Raw genomic sequence first — 17,746 nt, forward strand, 5'->3', positions numbered from 1 at the left:
TAATTGTTCAGCAGCTACTACATCTTGTTGAACTCTGCTGCCTCTTTCCCTCCCAGGCTGCAGGACTTGTTCCAGCAGGAGAAAGGCAGGAAGCGTCTGTCCGTCCCTCCGAGCCCGGGGAGGCACCGACAGACCACCGCGGCCGACGACAGCAAGGTCGGTAACGTCCTCACGATCGCGTGGGTCAACCGGGTCGCTGTCGCCGGTTCACCGGTGACCTGCTGGCTTCAATGGCGTGTCATCAAGAAGCATGTTTTTTTGTAACATGTCATACTGTCAGTAACATTAAATAGCGTATATACGTCGTAACACGTTTGTTTCAACTGTTAAGCTTTTTTCAATTTCAAATTTTTTTATTTCAAATGTTTTTATTTCAAATTATTTTTTTTCAAATTTTTTAATTTCAATTTATTTTATTTAAATTTTTTTTATTAAAAAATAAATAAATTTCAGAAGAAAAAAAATTCAACATTTTTAATTTCAAAACATTTAATTTCAAACATTTTAATTTCAAATTTTTTTATTAAAAAAAAAGAGGAAAAAAAAATACTTTAAAAAAACAATATTTCAAATGTTTTAATTTCAACATTTTTTATTTCATTTTTTTAAATTTCAAACATTTTAATTTCAAACATTTCAATTTCTAAAATTGTAATTTCTAAAATTGTAATTGTTAAATACTGTGGGCTCTCTCATCTCTTACATTTAAGCAAATACATTTAAATGTGATCCCAAAATATAGTTGTGATATGTTTGCAATTTGCTGCATACAAGTGTTTTTTGGATTTTAGAGTATAGATCATTCTTCCAGTTTTCCCAAATCTTCTCTTGCATCGTAGTAAAGTGAATTTGGGGGTTTTGTGACTGTTGATTGGAGACATTTGATGAAGTCACTTTCGGCTGTAGGACATTGTTTTGGGTACTTTTCCCTGTTTTATAATGTTTTATAAACAATTTGTTGGTTCACTGTGTAGCCCGACATCAGCTCATTCAAGTTTCATTGTATTTGCTTGTTTATTTATTAATTCAACAGAGTACCCTGGACTCCTCGCCCCGCAACCCCTCGCCTGTGGTACAGAATGGTGACAAAGGTGAGCTTTCCGTCTCAGACCTGAATCCATCTTGGCTGAGTGAAGAGCGATCGCGACGCTGACGGCAGTTTGAATGTGTTCTTCCTCCCCGACAGAGGACCGCCACCTCTGCATACTCACCTCCACCTCCTCCTCCATGCTGCCGTCACCGGGAGAACCCGGAGCTGACCCGTTCACCCCTGTTCCCTCCTTCACCGAGCAGGACTCGGTCAGCCTCCCAGAAGGTATGTGCGCATACACACACACACACACACACACACACACACACCTGTCTCTTTACATTCTTTGTGTGCTTGTTGTCAGACGTGTTTGACGGACACTTGCTGGGCTCCACTGACAGCCAGGTGAAGGAGAAATCCACCATGAAAGCCATCCTCGCCACTTTCCTGCCCGGCAACAGCTACAACCCCATCCCTTTCCCGTTGTGAGTGATGCATTCTGGGTATCTCCGAGTGCTAAAAATGTATACGCTAAATGCTCTTTAGACCTTTTAAAGAGGGCCTGTTGTCTTGTTCAGTTATTATATATTGACTTATTTAAACAAATTCACTTTCTATTAATTATTGTTTTTTTTTAATGACTGTGTTTTAAATAAGCTGATTTTAGATGTTTTTCGATCAACTGACAAAAAAAAGATTGTGCCACGGTATTTATAGTGTTTATATTTATCTTCACGACATAAAAAAAATATTTAAAAATAGAAACTCGTATTGCAATTTCTAATAAACTATCACGGCAACGTTTCACTTTGGACTATATTTGTTTAGGTCGTGTTTTTGTATTTTTATTTTTTTACTAGTGCTTATTCTATATCTGAGGTATTGATATACAAATTATACTTTTTGATCGATACCTTAATTCGAAGTTTAATTAAATTGAGTGTTGACCATTGAACTGTCGGCAGTGAAAAATCACAGAAATGTTAAATATCCAATGTTTCATCTGCATATCTTAAAATAATAATACGAGTTTTTAAAAAAAAAAAAAAATCTAAAATGTTATCTATAAACAACCAGTTGTACTAGAACTTGATCAGACATCCCCCCCCAAAAAATGTCAGCACTTGACTTTTTTTTTATACTCGCTGCTTTTACCCATTTGGGTCAATACCAACAAATTGCTACAGCTCATAACTCATGAGGTATGAATGTAAGGCTAGTCTCTGTGTGTCTCTCTCTGTGTCGGCAGCGACCCGGACAAACACTACCTGATGTACGAGCACGAGCGGGTTCCCATCGCGGTGTGCGAGCGGGAGCCCAGCTCCATCATCGCCTTCGCTCTCAGGTGACGACGCCTCCGCTCAGCATGCAGCTTACAAATAAATGTCCTTTTTTTTAAACTCTGTGTCCCGTTTGGCCTCCCAGCTGTAAGGAGTACAAGACGTCGCTGGATGATCTGTCCAAGACGTCGAGCGCCGGCGGGGACGAGACGCCGCAGGTCATCAGGTACACAGGAGTTTAACAACCAAAGCACGTGACGGGTTCATGAAATATGAAACTGATGTAGATTAAACTATCCATCAACACGTCAAGTAGGTAAATGCTCTCCTTTTGTCACGTTAAAATGCTGCTTTCATAATAGTCCGATAATATGTTATATAAGAATATATCTCTCTGAATGGGACAAGTACTTTTAATAATTAAGTACATTTAGCTGTTAAAGGGACACTGCTGGATTATCTTGAGGAACTGCCTCATGATTTTTGGGTGTTTTGAGCACCACAAGCCGAGTGCCATCTAGTTTATTATATTATATATTATAAATATAGAGAAGGCCGATATTTCCACAATAAGCAAACTCGCACCAAAACAATCTAGATTTATAAATTGCATTACAGGTGAGAGGACAAATATGTATTTTTGATTTGGGGGTGAACTGTCCCTAAATATTTTTTTTAGTTTAAGAGTTTTACTTGTCACAAAGTATTTTTACAGAGCGGTATTGCTACTTTTACTTCAGTAAAAGTACTTTTTTCAACACTGTCAGGAATCGTGCGAATAGGTAATTAATTTTTAAAAAAAGCACAAGTTGTTTCAAATATATTTTTGTTTATTTTTAGCTGTAAATTTGCAGAAAACAAAAACGAATAAACAAAGGAAGAAGGAATAAATGTGTTTTGGCAAAGTAAAGGCGTCAGTAGTTTTATTTAGTGTAACTTTATATAGAGAAGGCCCATTTTTCCACAATACACAAACTCACACCAAAACAATCTAGATTAATAAATAGCATTACAGGTGAGAGGACAAATATGTATTTTTGATTGTATTTTTAATACTTTTTACTTTGGTTAAATATATATTTTGTTTAAGAGTTTTACTTGTGTCACAAAGTATTTTTACAGAGCGGTTTTGCTACTTGTACTAAAAAGTACTTTTTTCAACACTGTCAGGAATCGTCCAAATGGGTAATTCATTTTTTTTTTAAATGCACAAGTTGTTTCAAATAGATTTTTGTTTCATTTTTAGCTGTACATTTGCAGAAAACAAAAACAAAATCAACAAAGGAAGAAGAAATAAATGTGTCTTGGCAAAGTAAAGGCTCCAGTAGTTTTATTTAGTGTAACTTTGAACTGTTCAGCCGATCATGTCGAATGATTTAAAGAGCAAACAGGAAGAGCCGACCTGCTTTCTGCTGCGTGTCCTCCTCTGCAGTGCCGGGGAGAGTCGGGCGAAGAGCAGCCCCCTCCGGCCCAGCGAGTCGACCTCGTCCCAGCAGAGCCGCACCAGCATGGAGACGGATCCCCTCAGTCAGTGTTCAGACAGCAACTTCTCTCACTGCGCATTTAAAGCATGGAGGTGTGAAACGCTTCACTTGTGCTCCTGTTTTGTGCAGAGGATGCTGACTCGGCAGATAAACAGAAGAAGCAGACGCTGAATCCACACGTTGAGCTGCGTGAGTACATTCAAAAGTACTTGAAAATGTTAGTTAAGGAAAAATATGCAATCAGGACTTAGTGTCCCCTGTGGCTGTTGTACTAATATATGTTATATCATTAGATTTGTATTACTCATGCATTCATACAAAAGCAGGATTTTATTGATGAAGTTTTCTGTTTATCGATTTGATTTGTAAAACTTCTGAAAATAAGAAATTACGTCATAATTACCCAGAGTTCAACTTCAAAATGTCTGTGTTGTCTCACTAACCTCGATGTTGTTATAAATAAATTAAATGTGTTTATTTATTGAAGAAAAAGCAGAACATTATCTGGGTTTCTGGAAGGTATAAAAGAAGATCAAATAATCCTTTATTAGTCCTGCAGTAGGGAAATATACATGATTACAGCAGCAAAGGGTAAAGTACAACAAAATGATTTAAACAATAATAAAAATAGTTTCCAGTTCATTTTTAATCAACCCAGCGTTTCAGTTGTACAGCTGTAGAAACTGTTTGGTAGTTTAATTTATAACAAACATCATATTTTATAAGTTCTTCATATGTTTTGAATGCAAAAATCTAGATAGAAAAAGTGCAATATTTCCCTCTGAGATGTAGTGAGGAGCATGAACAGATAACACTCAGGTGAAGTACAATTTGTAAGTTTGCACATATTTGCAAAATTAATGCAAACCTTCGTCTGTTGTGGAATCTGCAGAATTCTCCGACGCCAACGCCAAGTTTTACTGTCGGATCTACTACGCCGAGGAGTTCCACAAGATGCGCGAGGAGATCATGGAGAGCACGGAGGAGGACTTCGTCCGCTCGCTGTCCCACTGCGTCAACTGGCAGGCCCGCGGGGGGAAGTCTGGAGCCGTGTTCTACGCAACAGAAGGTTGTACATATAAAATATCTCAGATAGATGTCACTCACACTGCAGCCAACACTCAGTCACAGTGAAACAGAAGGAGAGGCGTCCTAAGCTCCAGTAATGCGACATATTTCTGGTTATAATGCACATATTATTAAATGTTCATGAGTAGTATTGTTGTTATATTGCTCTACTGGCAGTTACATGTGATTGTTACATGATGGGAAGTCCACAGAAAGAAAATAAATATATATATATAGATGCCCAGAATAAATACTTTAGAATATACCAGCAGATAACTGAGAAATTGACAGTGTATGTGTATTTTAGTGTATTTGCTGGGTGACAGGTTTGTGACTCTTCTCAACCCAGAATCAGGTTTATTGCCAGGTAAGTTTTTACAAACGGGGAATTTACATTTATATTTTGGGGGCACAAAAAATACAAATGAAAAAAAAGTCAAGAATCATGAATACAAAAAGGGATTTATCATGAAAAAGATATGTTTTTAAACTAAAGGAGCCGTGCAATGTTTAAACCAAAGAGCAAATGCACAGCACATAAAGAATATGTGCAACCTGCAAAGATGATAATCCAAAAATGTGTCCTTTATTTTCCTTTTTCTCTCAAACATCCTCCAACACAACAGCTCAAAACATACATCAAATTTGTCACAAAAGTCCAACCTGGACTCGAGCAAGAACTAAATAGAATTTGGAGGTCAAAGGTCAGCCATGAATCAAGCATTTGTCTACTAATTAGGAAATGGGTGATGACATTTTGGACAGAATATGGATGTAAACTGTAACTTGACTGGTCGCGGAGGCATTAAAGCATCTCTTAAAAGCGCGTTAATAACGGGAACGTCTGCTCCTCTGTGCCAGATGACCGGTTCATCCTGAAGCAGATGCCCAGGCTGGAGGTCCAGTCCTTCTTGGACTTTGCGCCTCACTACTTCACCTACATCACCGGAGCCGTGCAGCAGAAAGTGAGCGCCACAAAGGGACGGTTCTTTTTTAAAGGGGTCGAGTAGCGGAGTTTAAATAAATAACAAACTACTTTTGTAACGCAGCGACCGACAGCGCTGGCGAAGATTCTGGGTGTTTACAGGATCGGTTACAAGAACTCCCAGAACAACACGGAGAAGAAGCTGGACCTGCTGGTGATGGAGAATCTCTTCTACGGACGCAAGATGGCGCAGGTAACACAAAGTACTACACAGCGGGGGAAAGTATCCAAAGTAATACTCATAGGGGAGTAAAACGGGCCGTGTCAGAGTTTTACGATTATATCCGATGCTCTGGATTAATATTCCTGCTGCATTAATGTGTATTAATGTTCTCTAAAAAAAAGAGATACATAGTTTTTTAGCTTTATATATATATATATATATATATATATATATATATATATATATATATATATATATATATATATATTTAGATCGTTTTTTTATTTGTATATTTTTTATATGTATTTTTGTATATGTATTTTTGTATATGTATTTATTTATATTTGTATATATTTTTTTAAATATATTTTATATATTTATGTTTTATATTTATATCATTTTTTTTTTTTATATTTTATTTGTATATATATATATATATATATATAGATAAATAGTTTTTTAGCTTTATATATATATTTTCTATTTGTATATTTATATGTATATCGTTTTTATTTGTATATTTTTGTATATATATGTATTTATTTATATTTGTATTATATTTTTTTAAATATATTTTATATTTTATATAGTTTTTTATTTTTTATAATTTTTTATTTGTATATTTTATTTATATATATATATATATATATATATATATATATATATATATATATATATATATATATATATATATATATATACATATACATATACATACATATATACATATATATATATATATATATATATATATATATATATATATATATATATATATATATATATATACACACACACACGTGATACAAATAATTCTTTCTCATTTCACAAAAGAAGCCAAAATTCTGTTTAAACACAAACTTCATAAAATACAGTTCATAAAATTGGCAAATATGTCGCTTAAATCCGAAATCTTCTAATTTGAGTTGGTACCAGAATGTATAGTAGTCAAATATTTCAAAGATTGTTATGCTTTTGGGAGGAATTAAAAAGGTGTCAGGCAGTCTGAAGGTCCTGGGAAGTCTTGAATATACACGTTACTTAATGTAAGGTCTGTATATGAAATGCCTCGTAGTTAAACCTCTCATTGCAGAAGTTTAGAAGTTTTTGGGTCTTTCTATGTTCCAGTTTGAAAGCAGCCCCTTCCCCAAAAATAGTCTCTTTCTTTTTATGCACTTGACATTAAAACATCCTCAGACTTTCTTTTAAAGTAAAAAATAAATAAAAAGCGTCCTGATCTGTGACGTCGTCCTCTGCAGGTGTTTGACCTCAAAGGTTCCCTGAGGAACCGCAACGTGAAGACGGACTCGGGGAAGGAGAGCTGCGAGGTGGTTCTGCTGGACGAGAACCTCTTGAAGCTGATCCACGACAACCCGCTGTACATCCGCTCCCACTGCAAGGCCATCCTGCGCGCCGCCATTCACAGCGACGCCTACTTCCTGTCCAGCCACCTCATCATCGACTACTCCCTGCTGGTGGGGCGCGACGACGCCACCGACCAGCTGGTGGTCGGGATCATAGGTGAGAGGAGGAGGAGGAGGAGGAGGAGGAGGAAGGAGAAAGGAGGAAGGAGGAATGAGGAGGGTTTAACTGGTGATGTATCCTTTCCCTCTCTGCTGCAGATTACATCAGGACCTTCACCTGGGACAAGAGACTGGAGATGGTCGTCAAATCCACCGGAATCCTGGGAGGTCAAGGTGAGTCTTAAGGGATAGTTTAAGGTGGTATGAGGCACTTATATACCACAGTCTGTGGTTGTATGAGGTACTTGTATACCAGTCAGTGGTTGTATGAGGTACTTGTATACCAGTCTGTGGTTGTATGAGGTACTTATATACCACAGTCAGTGGTTGTATGAGGTACTTGTATACCAGTCAGTGGTTGTATGAGGTACTTGTATACCAGTCTAATGCCGCTTCGTGTGTCTAATGCCGCTTCGTGTCTCTAATGCCGCTTTGTGTCTTTAATGTTGTGTCTCTAATGCCGCTTCGTGTCTGATGTCGCTTTGTGTCTCTGATTCCGCTTCGTGTCGATAATGTTGTGTCTCTAATGCCGCTTCGTGTCTCTAATGCCGCTTCGTGTCTATAATGCCGCTTCGTGTCTCTAATTCCGCTTTGTGTCTCTAATTCCGCCGCTTCGTGTCTCTGATGCCGCTTCGTGTCTCTGATTCCGCTTCGTGTCTCTGATGCCGCTTCGTGTCTCTGATGCCGCTTCGTGTCTCTGATTCCGCTTCGTGTCTCTGATGCCGCTTCGTGTCTCTGATGCCGCTTCGTGTCTCTGATTCCGCTTCGTGTCTCTAATGCCGCTTCGTGTCTATAATGCCGCTTCGTGTCTCTAATTCCGCTTTGTGTCTCTACTTCCGCCGCTTCGTGTCTCTGATGCCGCTTCGTGTCTCTGATGCCGCTTCGTGTCTCTGATGCCGCTTCGTGTCTCTGATTCCGCTTCGTGTCTCTGATTCCGCTTCGTGTCTCTGATGCCACTTCGTGTCTCTAATGCCGCTTCGTGTCTCCTTCAGGGAAGATGCCCACCGTCGTCTCCCCGGAGCTGTACAGGTCTCGTTTCTGCGAGGCCATGGACAAATACTTCCTGATGGTCCCGGACCACTGGACCGGCCTGGGAGTCAACTGCTGAGCAGTGTGTGCATGTGCAGCAACACACACACACACACACACACACACACACACACACACACACACACACACACACACACACACACACACACACACACACACAACTAAAGCACACTGTTTGTGCAGACTATAAAGCCTGTATATAACCAGTATACAGCACAGTGTCTGTATATAACCAGTATACAGCACAGTGTCTGTATATAACCAGTATACAGCACAGTGTCTGTATATAACCAGTATACAGCACAGTGTCTGTATATAACCAGTATACAGACAGTATCATTCCATAGAGGCGGAGCCACACGATTTGGATCAGGTTTGTTGTTCATCAGCCTGAAGGACCCACTGACAACATCCAGCGTTCCAGATTATAGTTTGGTAAACAGAACTAAACCATGTAATTTAATGTTTGTAAATGTACAGAGATTATATAACTAATAAAAGATTATTAACTCTGATTTTTGTTGTTTTTTTCCGCGTTAATGAGGAAGAAATGAGGCCGCCTGGTTCTGACCAGTCTCAACTTCTGCTGCGACATTCAGGTGGAAGGGTCAGAATTCAGTGTAAACAGTATGACATAAAAAAAAAAAAATATATTATTAATATAATTAATTCAAAAAAGTCTTAATATAGGATCTTATTTTTTTTTTTTTTAATAGTATGCTGTAAAATAAGACATGTTATAGTATACTTAGAAAAGTCATAGTATGTCATAAAAAGTATTTTTTTCATGAAAGTCATAATATAGTATGTCATATACTACTACTTAAGTATTTCATTCAAAAATATCCAAAAGTCATAGTTTAGTATGTTTAAAAAAAGAAAATCATAAATGTGAATTTTCAAAGCAATGCAAGGTAAAGAAATCAGCTAATTGAATTTCCTCTCTTGGATTTTTTTTCTTTTTACACTGAAGAATGAAACTAATCACCTAAAAGAGAAATAAAAACAGCACACCAGTAACTTCAAACTTTTTTTTTTTATAATTGTACAATTTATATAAAACAAAGGGTAGCTGACAAACAGCCCTCAGCATGTCGTACTGCATCAGGAACTGGGATGAAAATCCTCAGACACGTGACCATAGCGATTGTCAGGACCGGTGGAGCTCATTTCCTGTTGTAATATTAATAATAATAATAATAATAATACTACTGGCAGACGGATTCAGTCTCTCAGCTGTGCTTTGACAACGTGTGTGTGCTTATGGGCCGTCTCCGTTTCAATCACACTGCAGCTAAAACCAGAAAAAGGGGGTTCCAATTTTAAAATAAGATTATTAATACACAACGTTTAGTCTGGAGAGAAAACTCAAATACAAACTTTAGAACGGAGACGTCACTCGAAAGTCCTCTGATGGAGATTAGTTTTCATACAAAGCTTTACGTGCTCAACGTCAACATTATATACAAAATCCACTTCAATTTCATATCAGTACCTAAAGCTAACACTCTCTCACACACACACACACGTCTGGAGATATTCTATTTTCTTACTGTCTACAAAGCCCCTGAAAAGACCAAAAACATGACTTTTTTGCACCAAATGTGGATTCATCCGCAGCTGAAAATAGTCCCCAATAAATGCATTATTTACCGCTGTTTGAGGGACATTTGCAAAAAAAAGTTATTTAAAAGGTAATTTGTGATTTTTGAATCAAGTATTGCTAAACTTGCACATTGGTGGTTATGGCCTTCTTCAGGGGTTTGTTGACAACGAGAAGCATGTAGAATATCAGGAGAGAAAACAGTGGAGGGAGACATCATTTCACCAAATAAACCAACGACGACAACAAAAACAAAACCCAGGCCTGCATACGGGTCCCTCTGCAGAGTTGCCTCTCAAACTGTCATTCAATGTCACATGACCGCCCGCATTGTGCTCGACATATTAAAGAATCACTTCACCCAAAATGTAAAATGAAGGCAATAATTTGGCGTCTGGTGGCAGATGGTCGTGCAATTAGTTTGTGTTTGTCCAGGTTTTGAGATCATTATTGATTAACCCGTCAATTAATCTCTGCATTAGAAAATGTATTATATATTTGAAAATACCAACAAAATGCAAGTTAACATATTCAAATTGATTGTGTCCAAAAACCCAAGGATATTTAGTTCATGGATGAAGGAAAAAGTTGTGATTTTTTGCCATGTTTGCATAAAACAATTACTTTATTTTCTATTGACTGTGAAATCGAGAACTCGACTAAAACTTTCAGCTGTATTACAACTTCTTTAAAAAGTCAAAGTAACATGTTCAGTGAGCTCTGACGTTTTTTTTCTCCAAACTCCTGCGACAAAACGTTCTATTCTGGAGCTTTCAATCACATCACATGAACTTCTTATCCCAATTGTTATGAAATTGAGGATGTTAAAATGTTCCTGCACTTCAAGGACCTTCTGTCCACGTTAGCTTAAGAGAGTTCTTAATTTAATTCTTCACAGCTGTTGTCAACTTAAAGTTAATTGAATCTGAAGGGAGTCTGACGTGACCATACAACCCACAATGCACCTGTGTTGCATGTCCGCCGCTCCTCCCGCTCTCTTTCCCTACGTTTCCCTATGTTTCCCGCCTCTTGACTGTATTTTATCAATCGAAGGCAAACATGCACAACACATTATTTAGCATTTCAGTCGTAGCTGAAGAGGCAAATATCTCAAAACCCGCACGGCTCAACACCACCAGTTCGGTTCTTCAGATGAGCCGATTCTTTAATTGTAAGAGTAGAATCTACGAACAAAAGATTTGTTATGAAAGAAATTGAATCATCGACATCAAGGCACTGGACACGTTTGAGACTATGGCACATAGCTGGTAGGTAGACAAACAGAGGAGAGGAGGTGAGGAGGGAGTGGTCAAGGCCCTGTGTTATTTTACATTTTAAGTGCTGGCAGTATTTGTACCATCATGTAATACGATATTAAATACCACGACGAAGTGAGGGAGACCGAACAGAGGCCGTTCTAGGTCGCAGGATCGATCTCAGCCTTAAGTCACATCTGCACAAACCCTGTGTTCAAATCAGTGGGTCCATCCCAATTCCCTTATGAGGTGGTTTCCTCGCTCCTCTGTCCTCGAGGGTAAGTCAAGTTTAAATGTACTTATTTCTGCTCCGGCGCACAAACAACAGAGCTAACTATTTTTCAATTTGAGATATGTAACTCATTGGAATGATTAAGTAGCCTCAATGTTTTAGGAAAAGTGGAGATTTATAAATATAAGACTTTCTAATTATAACTCAACTTGTTGAATAATGAATTTACAGACATGATATCAACAATATCCCGAATCTCTCCTCGTTCAAATGAGAGAAATGTGGAATGCAATTAAGGGAATCGAGATGTACCCAGTGTGTCATATTCAAATTGTTGTGATGAATATTTAAAAACTACTAAAAACATCTTATTCACATCCCAGCAACGGTTCATCCAAACCTAAAAGCTTCAGTTGTTTTGCTAACGTTTTTTTAAAATAAGCACGCTCTATGTACCTGTTAATTATTTCCGTGTGGAAGTCAAATATTTGGTACAACAAGCCTAAGATCATAAAAATAAAAAAGTTAGAATGACACTTAGCTGTTTTAATGGCCTATTACATTTTTGTTCTTTTTTTTTCTTTCATAATTTCTTTTTTTAAGACGAGTCTCGGAGGCGAATTGCTGTGCCATGCAGAGACTAAAGTACCGAGGTCCGTTTGGATTTAAAGCACCCGTGAGTAGAAGAACAAACCGTGGTGTAAGTTAACACAAGCATGCAGACCCGGACCTGGACTGGTCCAGATCGGATTCTTCTTCTTCTTCTTCGTGGAGCAACTCACTCCGCTGCAGTAGTCAGTCTGGGGCGGTGCGGCTGCTCCGCTCATTGTTTTTTTTTTGTGGAAACAAGGGCACTAAGAAAAAGAGCTGTAGAGCCTTCAGCCTGGCGGGCGACTCTGTACTGCGAAACATCCGAGCTGCGTCACGCCCAAGTCTCTACCCTTCTCCCTCAAGAGTGCACTTCACAGACTAAAACACTGCATCGGTCCTGGAGAGAGGGAAAGGTGAACGGTTCAGGTGCAGCGCTCGAGGTAGGAGGGTAGAGAGTCAGAAGGTTTCCGAGTCCTCCGAGTCGTTCTCGGTGGTTCCCTCGCTGGAGGGTCCGGAGGGGTTCCTGGGGCTGCGGGGGCCCCGAGGGCCGGTGCCCGGGACTTTACCCCCCTGGTGGGGCAGCTGCCTCAGCAGGGAGCCTGGGGAGGGAGCCCCGGAGCTGCAAGGGGAGCAGAAAGGCATCATGGTAGCCAGAATGAGAGCCAGACAGTCAGCCACCTCTCTGCTAGGAGCGCAAGCTAGAGCAGGCGTCAGACCTAAGAGAGAGAGAAAAAAAAGAGAGGGAGGGAGGGGAGGGATAGGAAAGGGAGAAAGGAGGAGGAGAGAGAGACGTAGACGTGGAGGAAGCAAGGAAGGCGAAGCAGAAACAGGAGCAGGAGACAAAGGAGGGACGGAGCAGCATTCCATTAGTGTTCAGCCCGCTGACAAAGTACACAGGCAAGAAAAAGGGTACACAGACAAGACTGAGGGTACACAGGCAAGACGGAGGGTACACAGACAAGAGAGACAAGAGAGACGGTACACAGACAAGAGGGAGGGTACACAGGCAAGACGGAGGGTACACAGACAAGAGGGAGGGTACACAGACAAGAGGGAGGGTACACAGACAAGAGAGACAAGAGAGACGGTACACAGACAAGAGGGAGTGTACACAGACAAGAGAGAGGGTACACAGACAAGAAGAAGGGTACACAGACAAGAGGGAGGGTACACAGACAAGAGAGAGGGTACACAGACAAGAGAGAGGGTACACAGACAAGACGGAGGGTACACAGACAAGACGGAGGGTACACAGACAAGAGAGACAAGAGAGAGGGTACACAGACAAGAGAGAGGGTACACAGACAAGAGAGAGGGTACACAGACAAGAGGGAGGGTACACAGACAAGAGGGAGGGTACACATACAAGAGGAAGGGTACACAGACAAGAGAGAGGGTACACAGACAAGAGGAAGGGTACACAGACAAGAGGAAGGGTACCTAGACAAGAGAGAGGGTACACAGACAAGAGAGACAAGAGAGACGGTACACAGACAAGAGGGAGTGTACACAGACCAAAAGGAGGGTACGCAGAGCACGAAGGGACAACCACAGCTGACGTGTGTCACTACACAACAAATCATACACCTAATAAAAAGCAGAGGAGCAGCTTGTATACAGTTTAAATCAGGGTTCCCACCGTCGTTGAGGAAGTAAAACTCCAGGAAATGCCTTTTGGAATTTTGATTTTGAAAATACTTTTCCCCCTAAGAACTTGTTTAAACCTTCAAGACTGCTTGATCTTATTTTTTTTTACACATTAATGTTTGTGTTTCTCACCAAGTCAGTGTCACAAACTCCACAATCAGTGGGAACCCCCTTTTAAAGAAAGATTCTTTTGCAGCACACATGGAAAAAACATTCAGTAGTCAAGTTCATGCTGGAACGCAGGAAAACCTCCATGCTGACCAACGACCTGCATGCAGCTCTGTCCTACGAAGATCTGGCTCCAGACCAGATTCACGTCTTACCGTTCTCATCCACCGTCTGAACGTTGGCTCCTCGGGACAGCAGCTCCTGGACCGCCTTCTTCAGACCGCTACGAGCCGCCAGGTGGAGCGGACTAACGGAAGATGTTTTTATATTCATTAACCAAAATAGGAAAGAGCAACACACACAAAAAAAAGCTTCTTTTTGTCGATGACAGAGGTTTTAGAGACTCACGTTTGCAGCGCTGTATTCGTGGCATTTATAAGCGATGTGTCAGACAGCTTCTCCAGGATCAACATCACACAGTCTTCCTTTCCCTGGAGAAATGAGACAAAACATTCAAACTTGATGATATTTTAATTCATGCATGTGCTGCACGTGAGTAAAATGACTGTGTTGTGTTACTAAATTGTCTTGTTCCGATGTTGATATACATGTTATTTGTTCTCAGGCCTCTTTCGTAAAAGAGATCTTAATCTGAAGGAGACTTCCTGCATAAATAAAGCTTCACTGACTCACATTATCTGTGCCATCAGGGATAATGCATGAGGGCAGCATGATGCATGATGGGAAATTCTTGAGGATGAACGCCACAAAGACACTAGTATCAAGAGAATTCTTCTTTTTTTTTTAAGATTGAGCGTGGAGCCCCTTGTGGCGACTTACATTACTGCAAGCTAGATGCAGGGCGGTGTTGCCGTCCTTGTCCGTCAGGCTGAGGTTGGAACTGGTGCTGGTCAACAGCACCTCTGTGACAGAATCAGAGCCAAAACATAAAAACAAAATCAACCACGTAGGACTCCGCAGAGTTGAAGCCACAGGCAAAGTGAAACATCTCCGTACCGAGAGCTCCGGTTCTGCCCTTCTCGGCCGCCATCATCAGTGCATCGCGACCCGATTGGTCCACGGAGTCGACCGCTGCATCGTGGGACAGGAGCAGCTGGACGCAGTCGACGTGACCCGAGAACGCCGCGGCGTGAAGAGGAGTCCTGCAGGGGGGAAGAGGAAGAGGAGGATCTTTTATCTAAGTAAAAGTAATAATACCACGTGCAATAGCAGTCCTGCAAAATATACTTAAAGTGTGAAAAATACAAGTACGCACAGTGCAGGAAAATATTCATTTACGATGTTTCTGGAAAATTATTACTGCTGCATTAATGTGCATATTGCATTTACATTGTTTGATCTACAACAATGCATCATATTCTATTAAATCATCATATATTTGTATACTTCAGCTTTGTGACGGTGCATTTTCCAGCTGATTCAAGAGGCTTTTGAAGGAGTTTATTTATCTTAAGTAGGAAGATTTCTCAACACATGAAGGAAACACTTAATTCTTCAGTTCATCTCAAACCTCAACATCAACACATCTGGAGGTACACAAGGTTTTCACTGGAGTACCGACAGGAAGTGGATGAAAAACTGTCATCTGAATAGTAACTAAAGCTATCAGATAAATGTAGTGGAGGAAAAGTACAATATTTACTTGAGATGCGATGGAGTAGAATTATACACTTACATAAAATGCAAATACCCAAGTATAAAGTCGAGGTACTTGTACTTTACTTGAGTACAGTACTTGAGTAAAGGTACTTTGTTACATTCTACCGCTGCACACTGCCTTACCGGTCCTTCGCGTCTTTGCAGCCAGCGATGTCCGACCCCATCGCCTCCAGCAGCAGCGACGCACACGGCTCGTGGTCGTTCACCCTGTGAGTTCAAACACAAGTAACCAGGATGTGAGCTTTTAAAAGTGATCAATGTGCTTTAGCTGCTGCTGCAGAGTTTAAGTCCAGAGGATACTTAATGATGCTTACAGCAAGGGTTCAATATTCCTTTTAAATACTGAAAAAAGCTGGATGGGAGCACGGTGGAAAGAAATGCTTTTTATTGAACAATTAGACAATAAACTAATCGATGGAGAGAAATTTACTTTAATAATTACCCAAAGCCCTAGTATGAACATAACTACAGTTCTGTTTAAATCGATCCGCTCCTTTCAAAGAGGTCGACATGCTTCAGTAAAATCAATAACCATATTATATAATGAGTGACGTACACGGCACAGTGCAGAGGAGTGAACGGGTTCCCATCAATACAGCGGCAGCCCTTCTGCTCCAGCAGAACCTCCACACACCCCTCATGACCTGCACACACACACACACACACACACACACTTATTAAATATTCACAATTCTATAAAGTAAAAGCACAAAAATATAAATCATCAAAATATAAAGAACACATAATGCAGAATATCATATTTTATATGAATGCATTATAATTATTCATATTTTAAATGTTCATGATTGAAATGTTGAAGCTGGTAACGGTGGAGCTAATCTTAACTACGTTATATACTGCAGCTTTATATATTCAATTAAATGTATTTGGTATTGCCCAAAATCACAAATTTGCCTAATTTTTTAAAATATATATTTTTTATATATATATATATATTAATATATATATATATATATATATTTTTATATATATATGTAATTGTTTTATATATATACACATACATATATATATATATATACACACATACATATATATATATATATATACACACATACATATATATATATATACACACATATATATAGTATACATATGTATTTATATATATATATATATATATACAATATAAAAAAATAATATATATATTATTTTTTATATATGTGTATATATATATATATATATATATATATGTATATGTATATATATATATATATATATATATATATATATATATATATATATATCAAGAAATAATAATTTCTTAGTAGATTTAAAAATAAGTTAAAAAAAAGTATATGAGTACATAAGCCTCAGAACTGTACTTAAGTAAATGTACATGGTTACTTTACAAATTTCCTCTTTTTTTTTTAAAGCAGAAATACAAATAAATCGTTTATTAACGACTTATTGAAGAATCACCCAGATAAATAATGATGAATAACAATAAGAGAAGATGAACCGCTGGTGAGCTGACCGTAGTAGCAGGCCCAGTGCAGCGGCGTGTACCCGCTGTGGTCTCTGAGCGGCGGGAGGGCCGGCGGCTCGGAGGAGGCGATGCTCAGCAGCTCGCACAGCCAGGAGGCGTGGCCTCGGGCGGCGGCCAGGTGGATGGCGGTCCGGCCTCGAGCGTCGCCCAGCAGCACCGAGGCCTCCTGCTCCAGCAGACACTGGATGCACTCCTCCTGGCCACACAGCAGCTGGGCGGGGACACAAAGCGGCTCTTTCAGAATCGACTTTTAACCGTTTTATGAAGTGTAAAATACAGAATTATATGGAAACATAACACAAGTCTGATTGACTTCCAGGAAGCTACCGATTCAAGTATGATTTAAAACAGAGAGAGATGCTGTGTTTAGTCGTCTTAATGGACTCTTCCTCTTGGTGTATTTAGTAATAATATTTATCACAATAAACTATATTCATACAGCACTTCTTTTTTCTAAAGCTACAAAGTGTCTTTACATGGTTGAACCATGATTAGAACATTTCAGAACTTAAATCAGACTATTAAAATAGAAAAAAGTA

The 17,746-nt window shown here is 39.3% G+C and overlaps 2 protein-coding genes across 2 annotated transcripts in view; one reads left to right on the plus strand and one right to left on the minus strand.

Moving 5' to 3' along the window:
* Nucleotides 1-9,027, plus strand: part of pikfyve (phosphoinositide kinase, FYVE finger containing) — a gene marked incomplete at its 5' end in the record, with an annotated part of 28,689 nt that extends 19,662 nt beyond the window's left edge. Inside the window, 14 exons of the mRNA XM_079230846.1 lie at nt 57-156; nt 1,034-1,091; nt 1,187-1,315; nt 1,395-1,515; nt 2,280-2,375; nt 2,456-2,536; nt 3,743-3,837; nt 3,924-3,983; nt 4,687-4,863; nt 5,724-5,827; nt 5,912-6,040; nt 7,270-7,531; nt 7,633-7,707; nt 8,526-9,027. Of these exons, the coding sequence (XP_079086972.1) occupies nt 57-156; nt 1,034-1,091; nt 1,187-1,315; nt 1,395-1,515; nt 2,280-2,375; nt 2,456-2,536; nt 3,743-3,837; nt 3,924-3,983; nt 4,687-4,863; nt 5,724-5,827; nt 5,912-6,040; nt 7,270-7,531; nt 7,633-7,707; nt 8,526-8,641 (1,603 nt within the window). The 3' untranslated portion in view covers nt 8,642-9,027. The remainder of the gene's footprint in view (nt 1-56; nt 157-1,033; nt 1,092-1,186; nt 1,316-1,394; nt 1,516-2,279; nt 2,376-2,455; nt 2,537-3,742; nt 3,838-3,923; nt 3,984-4,686; nt 4,864-5,723; nt 5,828-5,911; nt 6,041-7,269; nt 7,532-7,632; nt 7,708-8,525) is intronic.
* Nucleotides 9,028-9,626: 599 nt separating this feature from the next.
* Nucleotides 9,627-17,746, minus strand: part of ankrd44 (ankyrin repeat domain 44) — a gene marked incomplete at its 5' end in the record, with an annotated part of 30,327 nt that continues 22,207 nt past the window's right edge. The window contains 8 exons of the mRNA XM_079230428.1: nt 9,627-12,981; nt 14,236-14,327; nt 14,429-14,511; nt 14,861-14,943; nt 15,038-15,183; nt 15,824-15,907; nt 16,257-16,344; nt 17,196-17,418. Of these exons, the coding sequence (XP_079086554.1) occupies nt 12,722-12,981; nt 14,236-14,327; nt 14,429-14,511; nt 14,861-14,943; nt 15,038-15,183; nt 15,824-15,907; nt 16,257-16,344; nt 17,196-17,418 (1,059 nt within the window). The 3' untranslated portion in view covers nt 9,627-12,721. The remainder of the gene's footprint in view (nt 12,982-14,235; nt 14,328-14,428; nt 14,512-14,860; nt 14,944-15,037; nt 15,184-15,823; nt 15,908-16,256; nt 16,345-17,195; nt 17,419-17,746) is intronic.

This window comes from Taurulus bubalis (genome assembly GCF_910589615.1).
Source record: "Taurulus bubalis genome assembly, chromosome: 15".
Lineage (NCBI taxonomy): Eukaryota > Metazoa > Chordata > Actinopteri > Perciformes > Cottidae > Taurulus > Taurulus bubalis.